General features: G+C 37.3%; 1 protein-coding gene across 1 annotated transcript in view; it reads right to left on the reverse strand.

The window, feature by feature from the left end:
• MORC1 (MORC family CW-type zinc finger 1) overlaps positions 1-13,470 on the reverse strand; it is a 162,134-nt gene that overhangs the window by 112,507 nt on the left and 36,157 nt on the right. Inside the window, exon 9 of the mRNA XM_053903323.1 lies at positions 7,352-7,477. Within this exon, the coding sequence (XP_053759298.1) occupies positions 7,352-7,477 (126 nt within the window). The remainder of the gene's footprint in view (positions 1-7,351; positions 7,478-13,470) is intronic.

Below are 13,470 nucleotides of genomic sequence, written 5' to 3' on the forward strand. Positions count from 1 at the left end.
CAGTAGAATCAGAAATCAAAAGTAAAGCAGGAAGGCAGTCTAAGATGACAGTGTAGGAAGAACCTGACCATCTTCTCCCATGATGCACTGAATGTATACCTACATATAAAGCAATTCCTCCTGAAGAACTGACACTGACTGAACAGCTTCTGCACAATAAACGATAGAGAAGGGTAGGAGAAAGGGAGAAACAGTAACAATGGTAACTGTAACCTACAGTAGAGAGGGATATCACTGGCAGGGGTGGGGGGGAGGGCTATTCACAGACTCACCCACCATGGGGCAGAGTGAAAAAAGAACTGTTTAAAGGGCAACAAGATTTGAAGTGAAGGAAATCCATTCACTAACCTAGAGAATCTGCTAAATGGGTGGGAAACTGCCAGAACTCTCTCCAGGGTCAAATATACCAGTGAGCACCATTCTTCCCCCACCACCTTGATAGCACAAATGAGAACAGGGTCCAGGCACTCTAGCCAGCCTACTAGAGCCTCACCAGTGTGTCCTGGGCCCCTGTCCCACACCATCTTCAGAAGGTGGCCCCAACATAGCATGCTCTAGGACCTTCCCAGCCTGTGCTTAATCCAACCACACTGCCAAAGCAGCCCTGGTATGGCACACCCCAGCCCATACGCCATCCATCTGGCCTTCCAAAGCTACGAGGCACATGCAGTCTACTCAAAGGACACACCCTTACACAAGGTCACTACTTCAAGACCTGTTCCATGTAATTCATAGAAATGAGCACGGAAAGTCAAACAAATGAGGAGACAAAGGAGTAAATTCCAAGTGAAAGAACAAGATAAAACCCCAGGAAAAAAACTCTAATGAAACAGAGATAAGTAACTTACCTGATCAAGAGTTCGAAGTAATGATCACAAAGATAGATGCTCACTGAACTTCGAAGACTAGAGGAACCCAGTGAGAATTTCAATAGAAAGTTAGAAAATATAACAAAGAACCAATCAGAGCTGAAAAGCATAATAACTGAAATGAAAAAATATACTTAAGGGAAGTCAACAGCTGATTAGGTGATATAGAAGAGTGCATCAACAAACTGAGAGAAAAAATAGTGGAAATTACCCAATCAGAACAACAACAAAAAAAGAGTTTTAAAAAATTATGACAATTTAAGAAACCTCTGGGACAATATCAAGCGTACTAACACTGACATTACTGGCGTCCCAGAAGGAAAAGAGAGAGGGACAGAATATTATTTGAATAAATAATGGCTGAAAACATCCCTAACCTGGGGAAGAAAGCCTTTATCCAGGGTCCATAAATTACAGAGAGTCCCAAACAAGACGAACCCAAAGAGATTTATAATAAGACATATAACTAAAATGGAAAAATTTAAAGATAAAGAAAGAATATTAAAGGCCACAAGAGAAAAACAATTATCTACATACAAGGGACACCCCATAAGGCTATCAGGTGATTTTTCAGCAGAAACTTTGCAGGCCAGAAGGGGGTGGCAGGATATATTTAAAGTGCTGAAAGGAAAAAACCTACAACCAAGAATACTATACCTGGCAAGGTTATAATTCTGACTTGAAGGAGAGATAAAGAGTTTCTTAGGCAAGCAAAATTTAAAAAGTTCATCACCACTAAACTGGCCTACAAGAAATGTTAAGTGAAAAAAGTAAAGACCATAACTTGAAATAAGAAAATACAATAAGAAAAAAATCTCTTTGGGAAAAAGAAAGAAAGAAAGAAAAAAATCTCATTGGTAAACGCAAATATATAGTAAAAGCAGTGCATCAACCACTAAACAAAACATGGAGGGGAGGGGTGTAGAAATGTAGCGCTTTTAGAATATATCCAAACTTAAGTGACCATTAGCTTGAAATAGACTGCTACATATATAAGCCAAGATATATGAGCCTTAAGGTAACCATAAAACAAAACCTACCATAGATACAAAGAGAAGAAAGAGAAAAGAACCATAACACTAAAGAAAACCATCAAACCATAGGGGAAAAGAGTGAGAGAAGAAGGAAAAAACAGAGAAGAATTACAAAAGCCACCAGAACTGCAGCAACTTCTTACTAGAGATGTCTCCAGACACAAAGGAAACAAAAGCAAAAATGAACTATTGGGACCTCATCAAGGTAAAAAGCTTCTGCACAGTGAAGGAAACAATCAACAAAACTAAAAGGCAACTGACGGAATGGGAGAAGATATTTACAAATGACATACTGGATAAAAGGTTAGTATCCAAAATTTATAAAGAACTTACCAAACTCAACATCCAAAAAATAAACAATCCAGTGAAGAAATGAGCAGAGGATATGAACAGACATTTTTCCAAAGACGGCATCCAGAAGGCTAACAGACACATGAAAAGATACTCAATATCACTCATCATCAGGGAAATACAAATCATAACTACAATGAGATACCACCTCACACCTGTCAGAATGGCTAAAATTAACAACTCAGGAAACAACAAATATTGGGAAGGATGTGGAAAAGGGGGAACACTTTCCACTGCTGGTGGGAATGCAAACTGGTGCAGCCAGTCTGGAAAACAGAATGGAGGTTCCTCAAAAAATTAAAAATAGAACTATCCTACAACTCAGCAATTGCACTACTTGATACTTACCCAAAGGACACAAAAATGCTGATTTGAAGGGGCACATGCACCCCTGTTTATAGCAGCACTATCAACAATAGCCACATTAAGGAAAGAGCCCGAATGTCCATCAACTGATGAGTAGATAAAGAAGATGTGGTATATATACATACAATGGAATATTACTTGGCAATCAAATAGAATGAAATCTTGCCATTTGCAACAATGTGGATGAAACTAGAGTGCATTATGCTAAGCAAAATAAATCAGGCAGAGAAAGACAAGTATCATGTGATTTCACTCATATGTAGAATTTAAGAGACAAAACAGATAAACAGAGGGAAAGGGAGGGAAAAATATGATAAAAACAGAGGCAGGCAAACCATAAGAGACTCTTAACTACAGAAAACTGAGGGCTGTTGGAGGGGAGATGGGTAAGGGAATGAGCATTAAGAAGGGCACTTGTTGGGATGAGCACTGGGTGTTATATGTATGAATATGAATGATGAATTGCGAATTGTACTCCTGAAACCAATACTATACTCTATGTTAACTTGACTTCAAATTAAAAAAAAAAAACAAAAAACAGAAAACAATAAAATGACAATAAGTACATGCCTATTAACAATCACTTTAAATGCAAATAGACTAAATGCTCCAACCAAAAGACACAGGGTAACTGAATAGATAAAAAAAGAAACAAAACAACAAACAAGAAACCATCTAAATGCTGCCTACAAAAGACTCACTTAAGACCAAAAGACAGAAACAGACTGAGTGAAGGGATGGTAAAAGATATACCATGCAAATGGAAACAAAAAGAAAGCTGGACTAGCAGTACTCATGTCAGAAAAATAAATTTTGAAACAAAGACTGTAACACAAGACAAGAAAAGGCATTACATTATAATAAAGGGATCAATCCAACAAGAGGATATAAATTCATAAATATTTATGCAGCCAACATACCTGTACCTAAATACATAAAAGCAAATATTAATAGATAAAAGGAGAAATAGACAGTAATACAATAATAGTAGAAGCCTTTAATACCCTACTTACATCAATGGATAGATCATTCATACAGAAAATCAGTAAGTAAACACTGGCCTTAAATGATATATTAGATAGACTTAATATACATGTAACATTTCATCCCCAAACAGGAGAATACACATTCTTTTCAACTGCACGTAGAACATTCTCCATCACATGTTAGGCCACAAAACAGGTGTCAATAAATTCAAGAAGACTGAAATTATATCAAGCATCTTTTATGATCACAAGGGTATACAACCAGAAATTAATTACAAAAAGAAAGCTAGAAAAACACAAACAAATGGAGACTAAACAACATGGGTCAATGAAGAAAAATATCAAAGACAACTTTTTTAAGGTTTATTTATTTTTTAGAGAGGGAGAGAGAGACAGAGACAGAGACAGAATGTGAGCAGGGGAGGGGCAGAGAGAGAGGGAGACATAGAATCCGAAGTAGGCTCCAGGCTCTGAGCTATCTGCACAGAGCCCAGTGAGGGGCTTGAGCCCACAAACCATGAGATCATGACCTGAGCTGAAGTTGGATGCTTAACCAACTGAGCCACCCAGGTGCCCCTCAAAGATGAAATTTTAAAATACCTTAGGACAAATAAAAATGAAAAGACAACTTAACAAAATCTATGGAATGCAGCATAAGCAGATCTAAGAGGGAATTTCACAGCAATACAGGCCTACCTCTAGAAAGAAAAGTATCACAAATAGATAATCCAACTATATATCTAAAGTAACTAGAAAATGAAGAACAAATGAAACCTAAGTTAGTAGAAGGAAGGAAATAATGAAGATCAGAGAGGAAATGATTGAAATGGAGATTTTAAATAGAAAAGATTAAACTGGAAAGTTTCTTTGAAAAGATAAACAAGGGGCACCTGGGTGGCTCAGTCAGTTAAGCGTCCGACTTTGGCTCAGGTCATGATCTCACAGCCCATGAGTTCGAGCCCTGCGTCAGGCTCTGTGCTGACAGCTCAGAGCCTGGAGCCTGCATCTGTGTCTCCCTTTCTCTTTGCCTCTCCCCTGCTCATGATCTGTCTCTCTCTGTTTCAAAAATAAAAAAATAAAAAATAAAAAAATTAAAACACTAAAAAAAAAAAAAAAAAGATAAACAAAATCAATAAACCTCTAGCCAGACATCAAAAAAAGAGAGAGGGCCCAAATACATAAAATCAGAAATGAAAATTGGAAAGTTATAATTGACATCACAGAAATACATAAGAATTAGAAGAGACTACAACAAATAATTATATGCCAGTAAAATGGAAAACCTGGGAAAATTAAATTCCTAGAAACCCACAAGCTTCCAGACTGAATCATGAAGAAGAGAAAATGTGAGATTACAAGTAATGAAATTAAATCAATAATTTCAAAACTCTACAAAGCAGAAGTCCAAGACCAGATGGCTTCATGGGTGAATTCTAACAAACATTCAGTTAGTACTTATCCTTCTCAAATTATTCCAAAAAATTAGAAAGGAAGGAATGCTTCCAAACCCATTTTGTGAGGCCAGCATTACTCTGATACCAAAAACAGACAAAGACACCACCAAAAAAGAAAACGCCACCTACTGAATGGGAGAATCTATCTGCAAATCAAACAATCAATAAGGAGGTAATATCAAAAACACAAAGAACTTACACAACTTAGTGACAAAAAACCCAAACAACCTAATTTAAAAAAAATGTGTGAAGGACTTCCACAGACAATTTTCCAAAGAAGACATACAGATGACCAAGAAACACATGAAAAGATGCTCAATATCACTATTCATTAGTGAAATGCAAAAATAACACCCACAATGAGATATCACCTCACACCTGTCAGACTGGCTATCATCAAAAAGACAAAAAATAACAAGTGTTGGCAAAGATGTGGAGAAAAAGGAATCCTTGTACACTATTGGTGGGAATGTAAACTGGTACAGCCACTGTGGAAAATGGTATGGGGGTTCCTCAAAAAATTAAAAGAAGAACTACCATACAGCCCAGAAATTCCACTTCTGGGTATTTATCCAAAGATAACAAAAACACCAATTCAAAGAGATGTATGCAATTCTGTGTTCATTGTAGCAATATTTACTACAATATAGCCACAATATGGAAGCAACCTGCATGCATGCGTGCATGGACACACACACACACACACACACACACACACAAATGGAATATTAGTCATAAAAATGAATGAAATCTTGACATTTGTAAAATCATGGATGGACCTATAGGGTATTATGCTTTTATGAAATAAGTCAGACAAAGAAAGACAAATGCCATAAAATTTCACTTACATGTGAAATCTAAAAACACAAATGAACAAACAGAACAAAACAGAAACAGACTCACTGATACAGGAAACAAAACATTGATTACCAGAGAGGGGACAGGCTGGGGCAGGCAAAACAGGTGAAGCTATTAAGAGGTACAAACTTCCAGTTATAAAATAAATAAGTCATGAACATGTAGTGTATACCACAAGGAATATGGTCATTGTGATAAGTTTGTATGGTGACAGATGGTAACTAGACTTAGGGCATATTGATATGAGTGACTGCAAGGCCCCAGGACAGCCACTGCTTTTCCATGAAAATAAGACAACATAACAAATGTAGGTCTACTATAAAGAGTTAGTGTAGTGTAGGGGAAAAGAGCACAGAATTTGAATTGGTAAAGACTTTGGAGCCAGAATATTTGAGCTCTTGTTCAGTTGTGACATTTCCTTATCTCTGAAATGGTGATAATTAAACATGACCCACAGGGTCACTGTGAAAATTAAAAAAAAAAAAAATGCATATAAAAAGGCATATATATAGAGAGACAGTGTTCAAACATTAAACGTTTCTCCCAGTAGATATTAAGCTCCTCAAAATCAGAACTAATCTTATCTTTCTATATTTTGTACCTAACACAATCTCAGGACTCACAGGAGACTCTGATAAATGTTTGGTGAGTAAATGAATGACCACCCAGAAACAACACACACACATACACTCTTTTGACTGCATATACAGTTGGGTAAGATAAATTTAAAATATGCAAATATCAGCTTCAAAAAAGTTTATGCTGGTACAGACTTCTGGTCACAAAATAACTAAGTCATGGTGATGCAATGTACCACATAGTTAACAATACTGTAATGCATAGTTGAAAGTTGCTAAGAGAGTAGATCTTAAAAGTTTTTATCATTAAGAAAAATTTATAACTATGTATGCTTATTCACATTAACAAGACTTATTGTGGTATAATAAAAAAAGTTCATGCTAAAATGTAAAAAACAACTAAAATATAACTGAACCACACAGTGTTTATAAATGTGTTCATTCCATACATAAAATATACGTACACATATGTGTATGATTTCATAGTTCAAATTGTGTAAACAGAAATATAAGTGAACTGTGATTTTTATAATGGAACCGATCACAATCAAAGCACCTAAGATTCAATAAGTCAAAAACAAATTCCTACTTGGAGTGGTTATCTAACTTAAGAGGGTTCCCTGAAATTTGTGGCTATTATGGCCAAATATTTGTTACACGTGATTACTGCTCAGTAAACCTTTCAGAAGCAGTCTGAATTTTATTTACCATAGTAAAAATCTTACCATCAAATTGTAAAATCTTACTATCAAATTATAAAATTCTTACTATCAAATCACTTAAACAATTTGGGGGAGGAGCCTATTGATTTTAGAAAATAAAAACTATGAAGATAATTTAAAGAGGGTGAGTTACCTGGGTCTGTAGAGGCAATAACATAGGTGTTTTGTCTGAACTCTTTTGGCCTGAATGAATATTCTCATCCAAGGTTCAAAATACAGAACAGATGTGTAGGCTCTGAATGACCATCTCTCTGGAAAACTAGAATAGAAAATACCAAAGACCACACTATAAAGGATGCAAAAATGCCACGACTTTCAGAAGAAAAAAAATCAGACTAACAGGTTATGACGGTTACCACCAGCAGCTTCAGGGACTTTTCCTCTAAACCTAATGACAACACACTCCAGCGAATCTTGCAACACTCACATAACCTCATTAGGCAGGCCTCTAAATATAAAGGGCTACATAAATAACCTATCCTTCGATTAGAACCAGTTTTTTGTTGGCAACTGATTCTAAGTAGACTTACACCAGCAATAGAAAATACACTTTCCATTAAAGCTGTTGGATCGGAAGGACAAAACCAAGTCAAACAAACAAAACAATCCCCCTGCTCAAATGTAACAAAAAGAATCTGGGCCCACAGGAATACGAAACGTTTCCATGAAGTTAATATAAATGGAGAAAAACAATAAAAATGCTTCATTTGCATTGAAAATTATAAACAAGAAATATAAAACTTCATTCTGCAAATGCAGTAAGCATTAAGTATTTATGGCCAGCTGAGGGGAGAAGTCTGATGTGGTAAGTGAGAGAGGAGAAAGAAAAATAAAGGACGGAAAGGCAGTAAAATGGGAGCAGACACAATGTAAACAGGCTTACGAAGAAAGCTAACCTTGTAAAACTGCACGTTGCTGGGAAATCACTCTGTTGCTGTATCCTAACTCCAGGGACCTTCTATATTAAAGTCCATTTATGAACTGTAAATCTTCTCCAATTAGACAAGAAATAAAGATCAAAAACAAACCCAGCTATGCTTAGGAAGCAGCATTCTTTACCTACTGGGTCCCAGAAAAGGCTACTAGGTCAAGTAGAAAGCAGGGAGCCCTATGCCCATCATGCCTAGAGGGAGACAAAGATGATGGAAAGGAAACATAAATCCTGTCTGAGGGGAAGTGCTCAACAGAGTCACAGACCACTGCCAGTTACTCAGTAAGAAAGGAGAGAGCTCCAAGGAATTTACCAAAATGAACATGAAGCCCGAAAGAAAGCCAAGGATTTTCTGGTTGGTTATAAGTTCTTTTAGGATTTCTTTTGTTTAAAAGGAAATTCTTTTCAAGTAAGACTTGAGTAAAATTTCCCAATATAAATTATATAAAAAGTACCTAGTCCATGGCTATTACTCCATAAATACTAATGCATCTTTAATACGACCAGGGAGGTTGTCTGCATTATGGTGTAGCACAATAATCAGATGCTGCACAATCAAGTAAATCCTCACCTGTTAAAAGAAAAAGGAAAAAAAAAGTCACCTGGAGACACTATAAATCTTCCAAGGACTTCTGCTATTTATTCAAATCCTTTCTGGATCTGTTGATTAAAAATTGCCCTTGGGGCACCTGGGTGGCTCAGTTGGTTGAGTGTCCGACTTTGGCTCAGACCATGATCTCACCGTTCCTGAGTTCGAGCCTCGCATCGGGCTCTGTGCTGACAGCGCGGAGCCTGGAGCTTGGAGCCTGTTTTGGATTCTGCATCTCCCTCTCTGTCTCTGCCCCTCCCCCGCTCGTGCTCTGTCTCTCTCCCTCAAAAAATAAACATTAAAAAAATGTTTTTTAATAAAAAAATAAAATAAAAATTGCCCTTTAAGCCAGTAGCTTTCTTTGACTCTCCTAAAAGCTAACACATCTCTGTCGTTTGAAAGTAAAAGTCAGAAGTAATTTAAAGCCAAGTTTGATAATTTGAGAAATAATGATGAAAGATCAAACTGGGTTAGACAAATTTGGGTTTAAAAAAAAAAAAAAAAAAAAATATATATATATATATATATATATATATATACACACACACATACATACAGGGGCACCCAGGTGGCTCAGTTGGTTGAGCATCCAACTTCGGCTCAGGTCATGATCTTGCAGTTTGTGAGTTCAAGCCCCGCATCGGGCTCTGTGCTGACAGCCTGCTCAGAGCCTGGAGCCTGCTCCAGATTCTGTCTCCTTTTCTCTCTGCCCCTCCCCCACTTACACTCTGTCTCTGTCTCACTCAAAAATAAAGAAATGTTAAAAAAAAAAAAGAATTTCTAAAAAATATAGATATACAATATATATGGGTATATATGGGTCTAATATATATACATATATATATATATATATATATATATACACACACATACACACACATATATATACATATATATGCACACACATACACACGCACACAAAAACAAAATAAGGAAACTAGTACTTCCAGCATTTTATAACTCACTTTTTGTACTCATCCAATCAATATCTATAAGTAAATAGTCATAGCAGGTGTGTTGGTGATGCTTAAGACCTCCTTTCTGTTAGGAAATTCACTAGAATCACTCATGGGACTTAGCACAGAATTGCACTTATGGCTAAGTTTTATCACAGTGATGCAGTAAGGGTATACAGCGGATCATAATGGGGAAAGATAGGTGGGGTGCGGAGGAATCCAACTGCAGCTTTCTTGTGTTTTCTCCCTCTCAGGGTCAAACAGAGGGCATTCTTCCCCCACCTATGAAAATGCAGCAACACATGTGTGATGTTTCTGCCTAAGGAAGCCATCAGAGACAGCACTGAAGGGTTTTATGGGGGGTGGTCACATAAGTACCCTCTGCCAGCATGTATCAAAATTCCAGCATTACCATATTATTTGCATAGACTAGATATAGTAAACCAACCTTAAATGTTAGGAAAAGTTTTCTATCAGTGTAGGGGCCTTTACCAGCCAAGTTCCCAGAACTTTACCAGCCAAGTTCCCAAGGCCCAACCTTGACAGCTAGACTTTCTAAGGACAAAGACTTCTATGTTAACCCTTTTCTACATACATGCCACTTTGGAAAGTTCCTATTTATTTGTAACAAACAGAATGGCAATACTTCTTATGCTATTGTGATGTCTGTGATAGAAAGAAGATGAAGAAGGCTAAATATAAAATCTACATATGAAATGGGCTACTCAGTATAACTTGTGAACTTTATATGCGGTATGAGGTCCTTCATGATCTGATGACCACTAAACTCTCCAGCCCCATCTCTTGCCAGCTTTAGTCTAGGCATTTAGGAACGCTCTTGGTTCTCTAGATATGGGTCATGCTTTCTTATCCCTATGCCTTAGCACATTCAATTCCTTGGCAATTTTTGGTTAGCTCCTTTTCCCCCTTCAGGATGAAACTTGAGATCTCACGGCCTCTTGAAGCTTTCCCTCACTCCCCCAGATTGGGTGAATCGTGTACTTCTGGGGCTCCCCTCCTTCTTCTGTGCCTCCCCATCACAGCACTTCCCACTTAGTAGTGTCTCTATCTTTATCTGCATCCCCATCAGGCTACAAACCCCATGAAGGTAGTACCCTCACCCATTAATATTTGTTGAATGAATAATAATTATTCAGGACTTTGTTGGCTTAATGTAGAATGAACAACGGGGTTCCCTTTACAAGAAAGACTCTTTAATGACTGATCATCTTCAATGACGATGCTCTCAATCTTTATAAATAAGGCCATTGGGAAACTGAAATCCAAATGTACTAAGTAATAAAGTTATCTTCAAAAGATCTAAGAAAAAAAACAGTGTTATTCTCCCCCCATCAGGAACTACTTCACATATTTTTTCCAAGAAGTGCTCTTCTCTTGTGTACTCCTAAATGTCTTTCTTTTCCATCTGAAACTCTGGCAGAAGTGCCCATATCTCTATCTTTGTATCTCTCTTTCTCTCTCATTTCTATTTAACTGGCTATAATAAACTAGAGAAAGGAAGAGAGAATGCTCCCCAATACACACACACACACACACACACACACACACACACACACACACACAGTGCCACATGACAGCTATGCGGAAAGAAGACAGTGTTTTAAGGCAGTAACTGGCTTCAAAGTCTGTGGAATATAACAGCAGATGGAGTAGTCTATGTGTTTGCCCCCTGCTCAGTGTTTGGCATTCTTAAAAAGTCTCTAATTCAGCCTCCAGCTGGCCTCGGTGTGGCCTCTTTCTTCTCCCAATCTACCTACATTGTTCTGCTTTAAGTGTTGTTCTGTACACAACATATCATGGGTGGATTGGTGTAGTCACCAAACTGTTAAGGACAGGAGAAGGGCCAGAAATAGGGGTCCCATGGTCAGCATCATATCTCCTTATCTACCAATACAGATTCTCTGTGGCTGGAGTCTCAGAATATAAATTTTTTAAAGCTACCCAGGTGATTTCTTTAACCCTGCAAGTTTTGAGAACCTCTGCATGGTAGACCTAATGGACAGGGTAGTATGTAAGAAAGGTTGCTTGAAAGAGAAGAGCAGAACACTCTCTCACAGGACACCCTCTACATTTATTCACATCGGCTATGCACCAACAGACTCCCACTGAACTGCCCTTGTAAGGTCCACAGTTGAGAAAAATGACTCTAGACTAAATTAGATCCCTTTTGGAATATCTCAGAAGTGCCATATTTTTATTCATGAAAATACTGCATATTATAACAAAAACTGTTTTCTAAATTTATTGCTAAAATCTCCGAGGAGTTCCTAAAGTTGAAATTAACAAGGTCTATATTATCTTGAATACAAAGAAGTGCATAAAGATTTTTAACTAGCTTAAATTCTGAACTATGAAGGGGCTAGCCAAATTTAATCTTAGGGTAGATTATACCTAAGAGAAATGTCAACTGAAAGAGGTAATTTAAAATAAAAGTTATAAGTGATACAATGTAATGAAAATGTTTCTGTCATAACCACAGTATGGCAAGCAATACATTACAATGTGAAGCTGTAACTTTTGATGTGTTCGCAGCCAGCTCAGTTAAGACATAAACTATAGACATTATGAAATGCTGCCCAATGACTGTCAATTTAGGAAGACACTGGCAACGTGGCATCTAATTTCAAAATATTACTTAGCACAAAATTTCAACTCCATTATTCCATATTATATCATCACTCTCAGAGCTGTTTTGTCATATAGGTTCTCCTAACTGCCTGAGATCCTAAGCCATGATTGATTCCAGGGGTATGACAGGACACTATGATGACAGCCAATTCTACAACATGCTTTTTTTTTTAACTAGAATCTGTCCTTTCTTGCAAGTTCTCTTAAAGTTGAATATGTAACATATTTATAATGCTAAGAAGACAAGTCACAAAAGCAACATGGCCCAGGGAAATCACATGCATAACAGAACAGGTACAATGCTTACATGAGTTACAGGAGTGACCAAGTCTTCACAATTTGGAACCCGAAAGAGATTTCAACAAAAGCACTCTACAAAATTTCCTAAAACTAAAACTCCCTCTTTCCCTAATAAAGGTCCGCAACGATCTTCAAGGATGGAGGACAGTGGAACCCACTAAGAAGAGTGCTGGTACCTTCCAATAAAAGTATCTATGTATTCTGAGAAAATTACCTAGACATTGGCATTCAGTTCAGTGCTAGCTATCTATCAGACCCTAGGTTAGTTTCCACGGCATTACAATAGTAGGTGCTAGAAAGAAGTATTGTAGGGAAAAGCAGAATGGAGGGAACTAAGATGTACTCAGAACCTCTGTGTGCTAGGTACTGTGACTATTCTATTTCTACAGCATTCATATTAAGCAGATCATGTTCCATGTAGCACCATTCTATACATGACAAGACTAAATTTCAGAGACCATAGATAACTTATCACTAGAATGAAAGCTCTCTCAACAGAATTCAAACCATTTGGGGCAAAGATATTTGTAGTTTTTTCCCTTGATATATACCCAGCTTCTAAAACAGGTCCTGACACTCAATAAATATCTACTGAATGAGGGAATGTAAAATGAATCTAAGGAAGCCCAAGGAAGAACAGTAAGGACGCCTGTGTACCTAGAGAAGATGGGAGAGGAAAGGAGGTTAGAGAGTAACAGAGGACTTTATCATGCAGGATGCTGCAGAACATTATAAAGACCTTCGCTTTTCCTCTGAGTGTAATGGGAAGTCATTGGGGAATTTTACACAGAGAGTTTTTAAAAGACTGCTCTGGCTGCTACAGAACA

Source organism: Panthera pardus, unplaced genomic scaffold, assembly GCF_024362965.1.
Source record: "Panthera pardus isolate Hobbes unplaced genomic scaffold, ASM2436296v1 HiC_scaffold_16, whole genome shotgun sequence".
NCBI lineage: Eukaryota > Metazoa > Chordata > Mammalia > Carnivora > Felidae > Panthera > Panthera pardus.